This window comes from Trachypithecus francoisi, unplaced genomic scaffold (assembly GCF_009764315.1).
Source record: "Trachypithecus francoisi isolate TF-2019V2 unplaced genomic scaffold, Tfra_2.0 Lachesis_group11, whole genome shotgun sequence".
Taxonomy (NCBI): domain Eukaryota; kingdom Metazoa; phylum Chordata; class Mammalia; order Primates; family Cercopithecidae; genus Trachypithecus; species Trachypithecus francoisi.
The window spans coordinates 51,189,567-51,209,410 of record NW_022681456.1 but is presented as its reverse complement, the minus strand read 5'-3'; the positions used below and the strand labels follow the sequence as shown (position 1 = coordinate 51,209,410).

Genomic DNA, 19,844 nt, shown 5'->3' with positions numbered 1-19,844 from the left:
CTGTGATAGATATTATGCTATGAACACCACAAACATTACCTTATTTACTTTTCACAAAATCATTTACAGTGGATAGCTTCCAGTCCAGCATATAAAAGCTTGGAAACTGCCGCTCAGTCTTAGCAAGTAAAAGCTAAAAAAAAAAACCAAAAAAAACACAAATCTTAAGAGAAGTGAGGTCACAGGGCAAACTGCTACCTCTCAAACTGGAAAGACAGGCAAATACAGAGATTTACAACTTGTAGGAACAGAAGCCTCCACAGAAACCGGTGCCAGGGTAGGAAAATCTGAACTGTAACTGACAAATTGTTGGAGGCTCAGTGTGGACAACTTTAGGAATTAGAAACTACAGAGGGAACCACTCGTAAGGGACCACCCACACCTTTGTGAGTTTACCTTAATGAGCTCAACCTGGCTTTAGAGAATAATAGAGAAAAAAATTCCCTCTTGCTTCCATCAAGGGGAGGAGAAAAATATTTTTGAAATACGCCAGATCGTTCTACTCTTCTGAATACTTTCTTATGAATAGTTTCTCAGAAGAAACTATATAATCAGAACTTAACCTGCTAGTGTTTTATCAGAGCCTAAATCACCTGAGGGAAGGAAAATACCTAGCTTCAGCCAACTCTAACGTTCCATGGGGGAGAAAGAAAATATCCAACTCCAGCCTACTCTAGCCATCCTGTGCCACCCAAGAAAGGGTAAAAATACCAAGAAGCACTGATAAAGTTTGTAGTACGGAGACACAGGCTCACTAAAAGACTGAGACATAATTATAGGACTACAAACCATTGAAAATCATTTCGCCTCCCCTCACATGTTGCTATCATATCACTAAGGGCTTATTTACAGCAGCTGCTTTTATCCAGTACTTTATATCTGGCTATCTAGAAAATTACAAAGCATACTAGAAGACAATACAGATTGAAGAGACAGAGCAAACATCAGAACCAAATTCAGATATGGCAAAGATGTTAGAATTGTCAGACCAGGAATTTAAAACAATAATGAGTTCTAATGGACAAAGTAGATAGCCTGCAAGAACAAACTGAAAATGTAAGGAAATAGTTTGAAATTTTTAAAAAGAACTAAAAGGAAATGCTAAAGATCAAAAATACTGTCACAGTAGCCAGCCACGGTGGCTCACACCTGTAATCCCAACACTTTGTATGGCCAAGACAGGAGGATTATTTGAGCCCAGGAGTTTGAGACTAGCCTGAGCAACATGGTAAGATTCCATCTCAGCAAAAAATTTAGAAATTAGCTAGTGTGGTGGCATGCACCTCTACTTGGGCAGCTGAGGCAGGTGGATTGCCTGAGCCCAGGAGTTGGAGGCTGCAGTGAGCGATGCTTGTGCTGCTACACTTCAGCCTGGATGACAGAGCAAGATTCTGTCTCCAAGAAAAGAAAAACAACAAAAAAATACTGGTATAGAAATGAAGAATGTTTTTGATGGGCTTATTATTAGGCTGAACACAACTAAGGAAAGAGTCTCTGAACTTGAGGATCTATCAATAGAAAACTTGAAAACTAAAAAGCAAAAAGCCCATATGTTTCAAGCTTAGGAAGATCAGTTACGTGCAAAATGAAATCATACCTCAAAGTAATAAACATACTGAGTCACCTTTGCTCTATTTATTCCAGAAGATCACAGTGATACTAACCTTTGGATAACTTCCTCTATCAATCTGAGAATATCAGGAACACTTCAGCCTCCTTGCCACTGGCTGTGTCTTCCTTGACTTTTTTGACAGGATCTGCTGATGCCTTCACCTTCACATCCATTTACTTTAGTTCTTAAGTCAATTATGTCCTAACCAAGAACCTTCAGTCCCACCATCAAGTGGTGAGAAATACCTCAGTTGCTAACCCATCTTCTCATCACATATGATGTGGGGAGGGTCTCTGAACAACTGTGTCTGTAATCCACTCATCCAACCCACACTCTGAAAGTTACAGTATATGGTCCTCCTTTGCTTATCTAGAACCCCCTTATATAGATTTACTTTTAAAAACAAATTGAATAAATAAATACATGGAGGAGAAGAGACAAATGTCCTATGGAAAAGAGTTCCAAATAATTTATATAGATATTTCCTCCTCAAGGAGATAGAGCAAAACTCCCCATTCTTTAAGTGTGGCCTGTGCATAGTGACTTTTTTCCAAAGAGCATAGTATGTGAAGGGGGAAAAAGAGGAACTTTCCAGTGATGAACCTGACAAACTGAATCTCAGCCAAGTAATCAAGGTCAACATGAACAGTGATAATTCATGTTGATAGTATGTACTCTTGTTATAAGGTGAGGAATATGGTACATTATTCCTATGGTGGTTCTTGCAAAAGCCTATCCCCACTCTATTTATGAGAAAAGTATCTGATAAATCCTGGTGGAGAAACATTCTACAAAATACCTGACCAGTACTTCTCAAAACTCTCAAGGTCTGCAAATCAAGACAAGTTTGAGAAACTGTCAAAGCCAAGAGGACTAATTGCAGTGTGGGTTCCCTGGATGGGATTCTATACCTGGAAAAGGATATTAAATAAAAACTCAGGAAATTTGAATATAATGTGGACTTTAGTTAATAATAATATATCAATACTAGTTCACTAATTATGACAAATATACCATATTGTAAAATGTTAACAATAGGAGAAAAGAGTATATAGTATATGGAAATTATCTGTCCTATTTTCAAAATTTCCGTAATACGAAACTGTTATAAAATATATTTATTTTTTAGAAGCAACATGAGATAATTAATGTTTACCAAACCTTTGCTTTGTGCCAGGCACTGTGCTAAAAGCTTTGTTTATATTATCTCATTGAATACTAAGGATGGCCGTATGAAATAAGTGATATTATTATTGTTTTGTAGATGAGGAAATTGAGACACAGGTTAAGTGGATTTCTTTAGCCCAAAATCTAGGAAATTGGGGAGGAAGGATTCTAATCCAGGCTGTTTAACTCTATAACTCATGCTTCTGTTTATCATACTTATATAACTTATTAACAGACATTGAGCACAAGAATGCTTGTTTGGGATTTTTTTTCAAAACTAGCAATCATCAGGCAAACAATAAACCTACGAGAAAAAAATAAAGAGAAAATTCATGCTTGTCAACAGACAAAATAAATGTACTTCTAAAACAGATTAAGGAATTAAAGTTTGAAATAAAGGCAGAAGAAAATCAAGGAATGATGAATTGTACTAAAGAGTTAAAGAAGATTTGCTTGTATCCAGGACTTTAATTCATGAAAGTCTGGCTGATAGGATGAAATTGGTCAAATGTATGAAACATTTTGGGTACTAAGACATATACTGTCTAATGCATAGAATATATTAGAGTTAAAATCACTGTCAACAAACTACAAGGAAAGTGGGAAGAAAAAAGAAAAAAAAAAACACTAAAGCACCTGAACATGATTTCTTACATATTGTCTCCCACTCCACTTTCTCTTTAGGACTGGATGTCTTCCTGTAGGTGATTCAGAGCCCACTAATTAGCCCTACTAGGGCCCTACTGCACAACTTAACTCATGCTAGTTCCTTTTTCTAGAGACTAAGAGTTGAGCAGTATGGAGCAATGGCATTCATGACCAGTACTTTCAGCTGCCATTCAGTGTGCACTCTCAGTTTTTAAGTTTGCGTGTCTGTTCTTGCCTAAGATGATCTATACAAGGCAATGCTTCCATTCGAATGCCTTCCTTTTATCTTCAGGAAGTTGAAGAGGCTCTCATTGGCTTTAACACTTAGTAATGATGTCTATGATATGAGACCATGAATATACATTCATGAGACCATGAATATACAGTGCTTTAGACTGCTAGAACTTAATTCTCTTATCTAGCTATAATTTTGTATTCTTTAACAAATCTTTCCCTATACCCCACTTCACCCTACCCTTCCAAGCCTCTGGAATCCTCTGTACTATATTTTATTTCTATGAGATTAATGTTTTTTCCAGCTTCTGCATATGAGTGAGAACATACCATGTTTAACGTTCTGATCCTGGCTTATTTCATTTAACATAATGTATATACATAAATATACATGTCTGTAACATGAGACCATGAATATACTTCTGACATCTATCTTTAAGGTGTATATATACAGCTTAAATGAGATACTCTCTTCATTTTAAAATTTTCTTATAATCTCTGTAATCTAATGAGCCTAATTTTTAAGCATATAATTTTAAAAGTTGATTAAAGCATGAAATCACTCTTTAAGCACTGAATTTTTTACTTAAAAATACATGAATACAGTCATTACTTGCTGTCCTCAAGGAATTGGTTCCAGGACTCCCATGGATATCCAAATCCGTGGATGCTCCAGTCCCTAGTGTCACAGTATTTGTATAGAACCTATGTATATCCTTCTCTATACTTTAGATAATGTCTAGACTATATATAATACCTAATACAGTGTAAATGCTATGTAAGTAGTTATACTGTATTGTTTTTTATTGTTTTCTTTTTTATTTTTTAAATGGACAAATAATAATTATACATATTTTTGATATACATAGTGATGTTGCAATATATATTGTGTATAGTGATTAGACCAGGATGATTAGCATATCCATCATCTCAAACATTTATCATTCCTTTGTTTTGGGGACATTCAGGATCCTCCTTCTAGCTATTTGAAACTACATAGTATATTATTGTTAACTATAGTCATCCTACAATGCTATAGACCACTAGAACTTAATCCTCTTATCTAGCCATAATTTTATATTCTTTAACAAATCACTCTCTTGAATGCACTTCCTCCTACCCTTCTAAGCCTCTGGAATCCTCTGTACTACATTTTACTTCCACGAGATTAGCTTTTTTTTCCCCCAGCTTCTGCATCTGAGTGAGAAAATACTAAGTTTTTAACATTCTGATCCTAGGTTATTTCACTTAACCTAATGTTTTACAGTTTCACACATGTTGCCAGGAATTAAGGATTTCAATGTTATTTATGGCCAAATCATATTTCATTGTTTATACATATCACATTTTCTTTGTCCCTGTTAATCTGTTGATGAACACCTAGATTGATTCTATATCTTGGCTGTTATAGGTAGTGCTAAAGTAAACATAGGGATGCAGATGTCTCTTTGATATATTGATTTCTTTTCCTCTGGGTAAATGTCAAGTAGTGGGATTGCTGGATCATATGATAGTTCCATTTATAGTTCTTTCAGGAACCTCTATCCTCTTCTCCATAGTGGCTATACTAGTTTACATTCTCACCAACAGAGTATAGGAGTTCCTTTTTCTCTGCATCCTTGCCAACGTTTGTCATTTTTTATCTTTTTCATAATAGCCATCCTAACTGGGTGAGATGATACCTCATTGTGGTTCTGATTTGCATTTCCCCAATAATTAGTGATGTTGAGCATTTTTTTCTATATTTTTTGGCCATTTGTATGTTTTCTTTTGAGAAATATCAGCTCAGATTACTTGCCCTTTTTTTCCTTGGATGTTTGGGTTTGTTGTTGTTGTTGTTGTTTTGCTGTTGAGATATTTGAGTTCCTTGTATATTCTGCATATTAATTCCAGGTTGGATGAAGAGTTTACAGATATTTTCTCCTAGTCTGTAGATTGTCTTGTTCACACTGATGATTGTTTTGTTTGCTCTGCAGAAGCTTTTTTAGTTTGATATAATCCTCTTTGCTTATTTTTGCTTTAATTGCCTGTGCTTTTGAGGTTTTACTCAAAAATATTTTCCCAGAGCAATATCCTGAAGCATTTCCCCTGTGTTTTCTCCTAGTAGTTTTGTTGTTTTGGGTCTTATATTTAGGTCTTGGGATCCATTTCGAGTTGATTTTTTTGTATAGAATGAGAAGTGAGGTATCTAGTTTAATTCCTCAGCATATGGATATTCAGTTTTCCCAGCAACATTTATGGAAGTGATTATTCTTTCCCCAATGTATATTCTTGACATCTTTGTCAAAAATTAGCTGATTTTGGTGGACACATGGATTTATTTCTGGGTTCTCTGTTCTATTGCATTTGTCTATGTTTCTGTTTTTATGCCAGTATCATGTTGTGTTGGTTACTACAGCTTTGTAGAATATTTTGATGTCTAGTAGTGTGATGCTTCTAGCTTTGCTCTTGTGGTTCAAGATTGCTTTGCCTATTCTGGATCTTTTGTAACTCCATACAGATTTTAATACTTTTTTTTTTCTAATTCTGTGTAGAATGTCATTGGTATTTCAATAGGGATTGCATTGAACCTGTACATTGCTTTGGGTAGTATGGTCATTTTAATATTATTAATGCTTTGGATCCATGAGCATGGGATGTTTCTCCATTTGTTTCTATCCACTTCAGTTTCTTCAGTGTTTTGTTGTTTTCCTTGTAGAGGTCTTTTACCTCCTTGGTTAAATTTATTCATATATATTTTATTTCCTTTATGACTATTGTAAATGGAATTGACTTAATTTTGTAATCCAGTTCATTTTGTATGGAAATGCAATAATTGTTGTATGTTGATTTTATGTTCTGCAATTTTACTAAATTTGTTTATTAATTCTAAGACTTTTTTTGGTAAAATCTTTAGGTTTTTCTATATATGAGATCATATCATCTGGAAACAGGGATAATTTTACTTTCTCCTTTCCAATTTGGATGTCTTTTATTTCTTTTTCTTGCCTAATTGCTCTGATTAGAACTTCCAGTACTTTGTTGCATGTGAGTGGTAAGACTGGGCATCTTTGCCTTGTTAAAGTTCTTAGAGGAAAAACTTTCAGTTTTCCCCCTTTCAGTATGATGTTAGCTATAGAATTGTCATATACGGCCTTTATTATGTTGAGGCATGTTTCTTCCATGTCAAGGTTGTTGAAAGCTTTTATCATAGAGGGATGTTGAATTTTATCAAATGCTTTTACATCTATTGAGATAATACTACAGTTTTTATACTTCATTCTGTTGATGTGATGTCACATTTATTGCTTTGTGTATGTTGAACCAGCCATGCATTTCTGAGATGTATCTCACTTGATCATAGTGTGTTATCTTTGATATTCTGTTGGATTCAGTTTGCTAGTATTTTGTTGATTATTTTTGTGTTTAATGTTTGTCAGAGGTATTGACCTGTAGTTTTATGTTTTTATTGTTGTGTCCTTATCTGCTTTTGGTATCAATGTTATGCCGGCCTCGTATGATGAGTTAGTAAGAATTGCCTACACTTTAATTTTTTAAATCTGTATTTCTGCCTTGGTGTTTCTCACTTTTTTGGATGTCAGCATTAACATAAAGTATTTCTACATCATATGCAAGATGCTGCAACTGCATATGGTTTTGTTGAGAGACCTTCTGTATTAGTCTGTTCTCACCCTGCTGTAAAGAACTGCCCAAGACTGGGCAATTTATAAAGGAAAGAGGTTTAATTGACTCACATTTCCTCAGGGCTGGGGAGTCTTCAGGAAACTTAAGATCCATTGTGGAAGGGAAAACAAACACATCCTTCTTCACACCCCAATAGGAAGGAGAAGAATGAGAGCCGAGCAAAGAGGGGAGCCCCTTATAAAACCATCAGATCTCATGAGAACTTACTATCATGAAAATAGCATGGGAGAAACTGCCCCCCATGATTCAATTACCTCCCACCAGGTCCCTCCCAGGACACATGGGGATTGTGGGAACTGCAATTCAAAATGAGATTTGGATGGGGACACAGCCAAACCATACCACCTTCTAATTGGAGCTTTGCAGAGTGCAGGTGAAAGACAAGTGCATGCAGAAGATGTCTATATTATTGAGGTTAATCTTTATGTCATGGATTAAAGTGGTGCTTGTTGAGGTTTATGCCCATGACTGCAGAAGACAGTGACCAGATACTACCATGTGAGACATATTTTAAACTCCAGGATTATTTTTCTATGTCAGTTTCATCTAGCATTTCAACATATCAGTGGTATTGGGTAGAGTGAGTCTCTAGCTCAAAACTCTGTGTAGTTAGCCTCATTGTTAATATAGTTCTCATTTTTTATACTAAAACTGACTCAATCCTTCTGATCATTGCAGAGTTCCCTTTCCAACATGAACACTTTAGAATTGTATGTTCTCTTTAGACTCCACAAATCCTGTGTCCATCAAAGAGAATAATCACTGACAATGTAGGAAATGAACTTCTATCTTGGCCACCAAAGCTGTTGAGAAGAAAGAAATAGGACTTAAAAATCAAATCTGATTTGAGACTATTTGAAAGAAATTCATGGTTATTTCTTATTTCTATATTATAACTCCAAATGTTACATTTCTTAAGTTCCTCCAAGGGTTCCCAATGAACCCAGGTTTTTATTTCATCCATGGAAATAAAATAGGAGTTAGTCTCATTTGACTATAACAGGTGTGTTTATTTTCTCATGGCTCTGGAAATATGATGCATTGAGTACTTGATCCCTGGATCAGGGTAGCTATTTTACCAGTCAAAAGAAGCTGAGTATTTTACCCATCAAAAGAAGTGAGTATGGACCAAGTAGACACTACGAGGAGAAAATCATTTGCCACGTGATTGAACACTTTTATGCTGTTTCTACTAAAATGCTAGGCACTACAGTAAACAATGCTAGGCACTACGGTAAACAACTACCAGGCTCTCTGAACTAATTTTTACAGGGCAGAAGTGAAGAAGACAGGGCAGAAATGAAAGGGAAAAGAGGAAAGAATAGGAAAAGAAAAAAAAAAAAAGCCTTTCTGCCTTAGAAAAGTTACATTGCAAGTATTATAGTGTTTGAAACTCACTAGTTTCTTTTTTTAATGTTATTTTTTTATATTTTTTATTTTATTTTATTTTTATTATTATACTTTAAGTTCTAGGGTACATGTGCATAATGTGCAGGTTTGTTACATATGTATACTTGTGCCATGTTGGTGTGCTGCACCCATCAACTCGTCAGCACCCATCAATTCGTCATTTATATCAGGTATAACTCCCAATGCAATCCCTCCCCCCCCCCCATGATAGGCCCCGGTGTGTGATGTTCCCCTTCCCGAGTCCAAGTGATCTCATTGTTCAGTTCCCACCTATGAGTGAGAACATGCGGTGTTTGGTTTTCTGTTCTTGTGATAGTTTGCTAAGAATGATGGTTTCCAGCTGCATCCATGTCCCTACAAAGGATGCAAACTCATCCTTTTTTATGGCTGCATAGTATTCCATGGTGTATATGTGCCACATTTTCTTAATCCAGTCTGTCACAGATGGACATTTGGGTTGATTCCAAGTCTTTGCTATTGTGAATAGTGCCGCAATAAACATACGTGTGCATGTGTCTTTATAGCAGCATGATTTATAATCCTTTGGGTATATACCCAGTAGTGGGATGGCTGGGTCATATGGTACATCTAGTTCTAGATCCTTGAGGAATTGCCATACTGTTTTCCATAATGGTTGAACTAGTTTACAATCCCACCAACAGTGTAAAAGTGTTCCTATTTCTCCACATCTTCTCCAGCACCTGTTGTTTCCTGACTTTTTAATGATTGCCATTCTAACTATGAAACTCACTGGTTTCAATGCAAATTCTAAACTTGTAAATGCCTTCAAACCACTTATATATTTAAAATTGTTTCAGGAAGTTGAAGCATCTTTTTCATATCTAATCAATTATAGTGTTATTTTTCACAATTCAATTGTGAGGCTTATTGTAAAGATGTCTTCAGTTATCAGTATAATTGTTGAGAAGTTGAGAAATATAGATTTGCAGGGGCTAGATTTGTCAGAAGAGAAACATTTCTGCCTGAACAGTTAAGGCTGGGTATTAATTTCGATTTCAATTTGAGTAGACGCTGAATAATTCATGCTTGGGGTTTAGAGGTGCTCCCACCATAATGGTCTAGGAGGACAAGAGGCTTGCTTGCAAAGGGCACATTTTCAACACTCTTCTGCAGAGGTCTAAGAAATTAATAGATCCTTTGAATGAAGGTCCTATGGGAAAATAAAATTGTGACTCATGGTATTTCAGATTTTCTAAATGAGACCAACCTGATCTGGCCTAAATATTTTTTTCATACTACAGTGTTTTCTTTTTCTTAAATTGATGCAACATGCATAAATACCTGGGAATTTAAAATTAAAACTCAGATTTGTAGCTTCTCTGAAAAGACTAGGCTAGCTTAGACTGCATTCCTGTATGGTCAGGGCCCCACTAGATGGGGCCACATTCTCTAGCCCTGCCTCCTCACTTTTGTTACCTACCTGGTGCCTACAGGGCTTTCAGTTTATGGCACCTGCCCTATTCTTCATACCCTTCCTGGATATTTATTATGCATGATGAAGCCTCTGGGAATATAGTTGGCTTTGTTTAACACAGCATTGCCCAAACTTGTTTGAACACATGAGCAAGTGACTAGTAGCATTCTGTGAAACAGAATATATAGGGACTTAGAATACTAAACTGGGTTAAGAATAGGGTGAGAGTTCTAATCGTAACTCTTAGCAGTAACATCATATGACATTAGGGCATGATGTTCTTTATGTCTAAATCTTTTTCATCTATTAGATGTAATCATTTCCGTACCAACTATGTCATATGATAACTCCAATAAAATGTTACTTGTGAAAACACTACAGATTCTGAAACAGTTTGGAGAACTTACTTTAAAATACTATAGAAATGCAAAGTATTTTCTCCGTAAATAATTTCAATGGTGTTATATTCATAAGTCTCTTGGGTATCTTTTTAATAGTTTATTTTTGAAAAAGTTGATGAGAAATTTTGCTGCCCTCTTATACTATTAAAAAATTGTCAATAACTGAGAGAGAGAATAGATAAGAGGGAGAGAGGGGTAGAATTTACTTAATATGAATTTTTCCTATAAATATATTAATCTTATGGATTGCATTGAGTTTTGTTTTTTGTTTTTGATTCTTTGAGATGCAGTTGAGATTCCATTACCTACAATCTGTCTTGGGACATTGGGACATTGGAATAATTAAGACTGTATATTTAAACTTAAAAAAAATTTTCATATCTTTAAGCAGTAGCAGAGCCAATTGTTCACTTACGTCTATAAAGATGAAACAATTTTGTGAGTACATGAAAGTGTGAGGAACTCTTAGTGGTTGTCTAGGTTCATTTGTGTGTGCACTCATCAATAAAATGTTTTGTCTTTTTCATTTTGAAAAAAATTATTCTGCTAGGTCTATTCTGTTATTGAAGCTCTCAATTGTATTTTTATTTCATTCCTTGAATTATTCAGCTGTGGGATTTCAATTTGGTTCTTTTCTATATCTCTTTAATTTATCATTCTGGATTTCATTGACATCTATTTGTACTGAGTATTCTTAAGATTATTTTTGAATTATTTTCTCTGGCATTTTGTGTCTTTCCTTATAGTTTGGTTCCACTACTAGAAGATTATTGTGTTATTTCGGAGGTGTCATGTTTCCTTGCTTTTTCTTGTTTGATGTTTCCCTGCATTGGTTTCTATGCACTTGGTGGAAAAGTCACATCATCCAATTTTATGGAGTAGGTTTCATAAGGAAAGGCTTACTGATATGAATGGGTTTTGGGATATTAGTAGGGTGGGGTACATTGGCTTTGGTCCTAGGTGGATGCAGTAGTGTAGTGTCCACATAGATTCTTCAGATGCAGTCCATGCTAGTGGCATTCATGAGTGTCTCAGTGGCCTAGGCTTAGAGAGTTTGTGGACAGTGGTGGGGCAGCTTTGCTGGGGTGGCCTCACTGCGCTGTTTCTCAGGTTGGGGGTGCATGCTTGCATATGATGGGTCAGCCAGCTTGGAGCTGCCATTGGGGATCTGGGGAGTTACTCTGGCTGGGAGCGCATATACACAGTTGTTCAGTCAGCTTGGGGTGGGACTGCAAAGAGCTGCCCACAGGGCTGTTTCTCAAGGCCTGGGACAGGGGTACAAGGCTGTTCAACTGACCCTAGGCCGTGTCGGCCAGGTCTGTCCTTGAGACATTCCAGGTCTCAAGCCTGGAATGTAGGCACACAGCTACTCAGCTGGCTTGGAGGCATGTATAATGGGGATGGTCCCCAGAGCTATTTCTCAGGCCTGTGTCATAGGCCCACAGCTGCTCAGTGAGCCTGGGTGATTGCCCTCTAGAGGTAGACTGTGGGACTGTCTTTCTCAGACCCTGATTGAGTGCATTGGACCTTTAGGTAGCTCAGGGGGCGTGGCACCACAGGACTGTTTGTACATCCCTGGGTGTGGGTGTGTAGTACTTCACCTGGCCCCAGAGCATGTCAGTTGTTTGGAGGCTTCACGGCCTCTCCCCTCAGGATTGGGCATGCAGCAATTTTGCCAGTTCAAGGGTAGGTTTACACTAGACAGGACTGCCAGACTGTTTTTGTGTCTAGAAGTGAGTTGGTTTCTCTGCTGTGTAGGACCAGAGTGACAGCCAATCCTGGACCCAGGCCCCATGCAGCTTAGGTTGTGGCAGTCAGCCACCCATATGGGCTTGGTAGAATGAAGATAGAGTCCCAGTGGTGCAGATAAGGTAGTGTTAATGACTTTCAGAGCAGGGTGCACTCCTGATGTTACTCTGGTCTTAAGATGGCTCTGTGCTGTAGAAGCTTGGCATACAAGGCTAAGTGGGAGTGGGGAGTGCACGCATTGTACTCCTAATCTGGGACAATGCAGCTGTGAGGGTTCCTGGAAGCTCTCCAAACTGGGCTTACCACTTATGAGGACTATGAGATTCTCCTGTAGAAAGGATGGTGTTTGTGGTAGCAATGGGGGCTGGTAGCATTCTTCTGCTTACTTTTTCCCTGTAACAGGAATTTCTGCTGATTTGGGGCAGATCTCATCCAATCAGAGAAGATGGAGCTACAGAGGCTAGATGTGTCCAAACTGCCCACCTGGACTTCTAATCACCACAGGTGCATCTCCACTTCCCTGCTGTACACCAGTGCTCTCCATTCAACACTCCAATCAAATCTCATCTGTATATTCATTGCCTTGTGTCTTTATTGTATAGGGGGACTGGCATCAGGCATCTGTAGTCAGTCGTCGTGCTGATGTCACTTTGCATTGTTATTTTTTTCGTGGCTATTTCTGATCTGCAGATGATTGAGTCTGTGGGCACAGAATCTGCAGTTAGAGAAGGCCAACTGTATACTTCTTATGCACTTGTAAGAACAAGGCCATTTTTGGTTTGATTTGGTTTGATTTGGTTTGGGTTTTTTTGCACACAGGTTTGCATATGGTTTCACTGTTTGGAGTTCTCCCTTGGCTTTTTTGCATCAAACATACTTACAATGCCTAGTCTATAATATCTAGTTTTGGATCTCTTAAAACAACAAACTTTTTTAAAAATATTAGAGTAAAAAGGTGTTCTCACCTTTTCTTTCCAGAATACACTCAAAAGCAACAAACAGAATGAGAAAGAGAAACAAAACTCTCTTTGTCAATATCAGAAAGAATTTGAAATCTTAAACTATGTATATTACAAAGTATAATGAAGGTAAAAGAGGGATGCAGAAAGATGTCAAGAGGAAATGCCCACGGTTACAGATCTCAGACAAAATCAACAGAACATATTTCTCTAAAGTGTCTTATCCTGAGGAACAAAATCAACAATCTCTAGTTTGAAATAAACATAACTGATGACCAGCATGGTGCTTCCCAATTTAGCACAAAAGAAAACAAAGAAAATGGAGCACCCAAGAAATCATATTGAAGAAATACATTTTTAGGGAGCAAATTAGGAAAGATTATGAGTTCTGAGTTATCTTACAACTGCTGATCTTCAGATGATAGAGGAGAGAACTAAAGAGTGTAATTCAACACACACAATTTTGTGAGATGAGAGTTTTTGCTGCCTTGAAGTTCAGGCCTGGGTTTAGTCCAATATATTCTTCTGCAAAAGTTTGCTCCAGCAGAGACTCGTTTGATTCAGAAAATGGCAAACTTTTGAAAAGGATGGGGAGTGTGTAATCTGCATGAGTTCTATACAAAGGGGGAGAGTTTTTCTGGAAAGCTTCACAAGAAATTGAATGAGACAAAGCCTTACTTTCCACTACCCTTTATAGTTTTTTAAATTCAAAAGAAACATAGTGCAATAGTTAAAAAAAAAAAAAAAGAATTTGAAAAACTAATAAATTTATTTAACCATTTGCAAATAAACCTGACTACAAGTCTTTTCAGATTTTCACTCGTTTTATCCAGCCTTTCATTTGTGCTGACCACATCTAATTGACAATTTCTTTTGGTAACTCTGCTTTATCAGGCCTTTCACAAAGGCATTCAACTTACAGAATCAATTTTTCCTGCTGCTTTCATATTTCATTTGTTGTGTAGTACTTATTTACATAATAGGTTGAGTATTCCTTATCTAAAATGCTTGGGACCAGAAGTGTTTCAGATTTCAGATTTTTTTTTTTGAAATATTTACCTTATATACTTACCATTTGAGCATCCCTAATCTGAAAAATCAAAAATCTGAAATGCTGCAGTGATCATTTCCTTTGAAAGTCATGTTGTCACTCAAAAAGTTTCAGATTTTGGAGCATTTCAGATTTTGGACTAAGGATACTCAACCTGTATATTATGACAATAATGTAACTGGCATAGCAAGTTTAGAAATAAATACAATTGCCTCAGTAACAAAGCTCATCTAGCAGGAGCAAAAGCACAATTGAACTAGAGAGTGGCCTGCTAAATACAAGAGTTCAACATACTATAGGTATTTGTTTTAGAAAAAAAAGAAAAAGAAAGAAAAGTAATTCTCTCTGATGGACTTGTAAAGTGGATGTTAGAAGAAACTACCTTAAGTATGAATATATGCCATTGTGTTTCTCTTGCCTTTGAATTTTGCTCAAAGATGTCTTGTTTTAGATAAAGTGTTGTAAAATTTAATTTTAGTCAAAAAATGTTTGAACTTCTCCTGTATGCCCGAAGCATAATAACAAATGAAAGTAAACATTTCCTTATTAGTTGTTGAAATTAAACAATATTAATGGGATGTTACTGGTGGTTTTATTTATGATGTGCTACATAACCTATATCAGTGTAAAAGTTTTAAGTAATTTAGAGTTATCTTGACTTGCTTCATGAATATCCTTAGAGCAAGTTCTTCAGATACCTAAGTTGTATTAAATTGATGTCATGTTGATTTTACTTTAGGGTATGTTTGACAAGGAAAAATATTTTTAAACTATTGTTAAATTTATTGTTGTTTTTTATCTTGAAGCTGCCAGAAAAAATTATAATGAACTACTACGAGAAGTATAAGCCTCGAATGAATGAGCTGGAAGCTTTTAATATGGTAAATCTCAGAGTTAAGCATATTGAATTGGATATGTTGCTAGACTTGAATAGGGTCCTATTAAATTTTATTATGGGCCAAGCAATCTATGGTGTTTTTCTCTTACTGTAGAAAAACTGTTTTGGATCATTTCCTATTTCAGGACTATATTAGGTGTCAGTAATGTAATAAAGAGAACACATGGTAGATTTCTCTTTAAAAAGTATTATAAATGCACAAAAAGTTTCAGAGTTCTTTGAACACATATTGGTCCCAATGCAGTTATTTCACAAGCATTCCTTGTAATGAATTTCATTCTTAGTACCCCTTTAAAAGCTTTCTATCACATATGATTGCTTGTTGGAGTCTACCTCACAGTCACTTAAAGGACATTCTTTTCCTATTATTAAAGAAAACCTTTTGATCTCTGAAATATTCATTTTCTGAAGTTGTGCATGGGTATTGGAGATTCAGCCTATATAAACTTCTGTAGATGCATTTACTCAAACATAAGTGTAAGGAAATAAACTAGTCTTTTCTTTTTTTAAGTACCACCAACCTACCTATCTAATTTTTTTATTATAGTTGAAAGTTGTTCTGGCTCCCTGTATAGAGACTTTGATTCTTCTGGATCGACTTTGTTACCTGAAAGAGCAGGTAAATTATGTCATTTTAAAATACATAACAAATATTTTATTAAATACAGTAATATAGAGCCACTTATATATAGGATAAGAGTCACATAAAACTAGTAAGAAAATTTTTCTCATTATATTTTCATAGTTTAAATGTTCATTCCATCTCTTTTTAAACATATAAACATATGTACAACAGATGTTTTCAGCAAGACTACTATAATAAAGTTTACATTCTTTTAATTGTATGGTAATTACTATACATAGGCAGTGAACATAAACCACTATATATGAAATATTGTATAGCTGAAATTAATAAAGGCCTGACATAAAATATATTGTATATACATTTCATTTTGTACGAATGTGTCTTTTAATTCACTTTTGGAGTGTTGGCCATATGGATTCTGCAGAATAGAAACTTCTTTCTGATCAAGGAAGATTCCTTCTGTTTTTTCACAATTTATCTATGGTAAATGACAAAAATACTGTCTTTTGGGTTGTCTTTAAGGAAAATATTTTTTGCAGATTCTACTATGAGCTATGGTCAAAACAGTTTAGTGAACTTTTTAAATTAAACCCATTCATGGATTCACCGAGTGTATCTGCTGTAGACAAATCTTTAACAGTTTTATTTGGTCATATGGGAAGCTTTACTTTCCTATTTTGCTAATTGGAACAAATGCTGATTGGAACAAATGGATATTTTAAAATGTTTGCTTTGTTCTAATTTGTATTTTTATAGAGAAAGGCAATTTTTAAATATGTAAATAATTATGTACTTTCCTAAGCTGCCATCTAACTTCAAATCACAGGAAAGCTTAGGTTCCTGAGTTAGTGGGTGATAAAATCAGTACCTATTTTACTATATTCTCACATCCCTTTTCAAAACAATCTCCAATGACCTATGTACAAGAGGTAAGCAAAACAATATGCACAAGATTAATAGGTTGTTATGAAATTATAGAAATTATAGAAATGTTATATTTAATATTTCAATCAATATCTTATAAAATAATGCACATTTATGTTAAAAAATTTAAAATACAGGGTATATAATAAAGAAAATTAAGAGTAATCATAATCCTACCTTTTATTTAATAGCTCCAACTATTAAATTTTTAATATATTTAAGAAATCTCTCAAATATATGTGGTTATGTATATATATGTGTATATATATATATACGTGCACATTATTTGTACTTTAATTAAATTTAGAATAAAATTACAAGTGCAGTTTTACATCTAATTTATTTTATGTTATTCAGAATTTTCCACCATATTAAATGTACTACAAAGTGAACGTTTAATCATAAAATAATTTATTTAACCTAATATTCATTTGTGATTGGCCACTTCCAGTTTTTCACAACCATAGCAAAGAATAAAATTGGAGTTCACTCTCTATGTACATCCTTGTTTCCTCAGCATAAATTTTCTTGAAGGTGTAATTGTGAATGTTAATTTTGTTTAACAAAGAATAAGAATTTTCTGTGAAGCACCTTTGTTTTTATGTATTTTTTACATTACAATATATAATCCAACTCATCTCTCATTTTTTTCTTCAACAAATGGTTGTATATCTAAATCACTTATCAATTTGCAGGAAGATATTGCGTGGTCTGCTCTTGTGAAGTTGTTTGATCCTGTGAAATCTCCCAGATGTTACGCAGTTATTGCTCTGAAGAAGCAGCAATGATTTCCACTGAAGCAAATTATTAGATGTATTTCTCTATGAGACCTGTTGCTGAGATTGCTTTTCTAAACGTGTATGTCCTGTTATATAAAAATGTTTAAATGATTGCTATATATTTTAAATAATAAAATAATGACTAACAATAGAAGGTTATAATCCCTTTTTCCATTGTCAAAGCATACATTAATAAAATAAGAACCTGTGATAATAATATAAAACGGTTAACCTACATTCCTGAGTTAGTACATCAGTAGAACATTGTAATCTACGTCTTAATTCCTGTTCAATATTTAAGACCCCTTATATTTGCTACAAATCACATTTTGATTTATTGAATTAAATACCGATAACAGGTAAAGGTACCTGATGCTGAAGATCATTTGCAATTTCTTCCACATTTTAGAAGAGTTTTTCTGTTTTACCAGGAGGAGAAAATTCTGCACTTATAGGGAAGAAATACCCAGGAACAAGGTCAGAAATTTAAAAGTGCCTCATTTAAAGCACATTTTACACTGGGTTTTAATCTAAGTACATGGGATAATTCCCTTAAAGAAAGTTGTATCTTATAAGTAAGATATTCTCTTTAGGGATTCTTGAGACACTTCATCTTGCTAAAATAAAGTGATGAGTTGGCCCTTAATATAACTACCTTATGCTCTGTAAAAGCCAATCTGAGTAAACCAAGAGTCAATGGAGTGAGGCCAACACTCTGCCCATTGTGAAACAAGTTCCTTTCGTTAGCAGAAAACTTGAGGATTCTAATGCATACCAAAGAGATGAACAGCTGGAATAAAGCTTCCTTGATCCTCAACTAGAGAGATTTTATAAAATTGTCCAAAGCAAAAACTGCTTTTTTAAATGTTGGCATTGTTCCACAATTAAGAAGAATAACTATATTTATTTGTATTGTAATATAAATATTGAAATATTGAGTTTACAGCCTATATATATATATTATATATATATATATGGATAATCAGGTTCTTTGTACAGATAGTACAATACTTAGAAAATAAGCCATTTTTAAGCTTTTTTTCTGCAAAATTTCAAACATATCTAGAAGTGGAGAGTATAAGGAATCCCCATGTACTCATCACAAAGTGCAATAATATCAACATTTTACCAATTTTGTTTCACCTATACACACATAAACATGAACATGCACACCCATCCACACATACCTAGCTGGAGAATTTTAAAGCAAATTCCAGGCAGTTTATTATTTCTAACAGTTATGGGGTTTTGTTTTGTTTTGTTTTTTCATAATAACATCTATAATTGTCCCATTCACATATCTGCAATTGGCTGAAAAAGTCTTTATATCAGTTTCTTCAATTCAGAATCTAAACAAATTTAACACATTTGCATTGGTTGATGTGTCTCTTAGGTTGTTTTAAACATATAATGGTTTCCCCTCCATTTTTAAAATGTCATATGTTTATTTATTTAAGAAACCAGATAATTTGTCCTATAAAATACAGATAGATTCTCTAGGGTAAATTTCTATATTTACCAGATTATACCCTCAGAGAGCCATTTAATACACCCATCCCAAATATTTCCTAAAAGCTGTTATATCTAGAAACTTATGAGAGTTATTATGTGTTTGTTTATTTTTGTCTTTTGGCAAAAATACTTCATAGTTAGTGTTATGTACTTTCTATTGCATCACATCAGGAGACACGTCTTGTTTGGCTGTTCCATAGTTAGTGATACTAAGATTGATCAGCAGCTTCAGTTGTTTTATTTATTCAATATAAAGTTTTCCCATTAACCTTCCTCTGAATGGTTTTAGCAGTCAATGGCAATGATAGAAAACAGGAAAAAAGAAAAGAACCAGACTATGAGTTCATTTGTCGTATTCATACTGACTGCCTAAGAATCCTTCTCAGTTTCAATTTGTCAATTGCATTTTTCTAAATAGCCTTCTTGGTTCAGCATGCTGTGATTTGCTCATATTGTTGACTATAAGAGTAACTATTTCAGGAGCATAAAACCTTTTCAGCCAACTTTTTTCTTTTATAATTTTACTTTCTGTGTTAAAATTTAAAATCCTTTCCTGGTACCCAAATATTTTTATAACATTTATTTTTCATTATAATAAAGAAAAATACTTTATATATGTAAAACACCTTTTAGTATGGAGAAGTAAATTACAACAGGTCAGGTGTGGTGGCTCATGCCTGTAATCCCAGCACTTTGGGAGACCGACGCAGGCAGATCACCTAAGGTCAGGAGTTCCAGACCAGCCTGACCAACATGGTGAAACCCCGTCTCTACTAACAATACAAAATTAGCCCG

General features: G+C 35.0%; 1 protein-coding gene across 1 annotated transcript in view; it reads left to right on the top strand.

Moving 5' to 3' along the window:
* METTL25 (methyltransferase like 25) overlaps positions 1-17,751 on the top strand; it is a 114,522-nt gene extending 96,771 nt beyond the window's left edge. The window contains exons 10-12 of the mRNA XM_033221145.1: positions 15,157-15,231; positions 15,796-15,867; positions 17,454-17,751. Coding sequence (XP_033077036.1) covers positions 15,157-15,231; positions 15,796-15,867; positions 17,454-17,546 — 240 coding nt within the window. The 3' untranslated portion in view covers positions 17,547-17,751. The remainder of the gene's footprint in view (positions 1-15,156; positions 15,232-15,795; positions 15,868-17,453) is intronic.
* Positions 17,752-19,844: the final 2,093 nt, after the last annotated feature.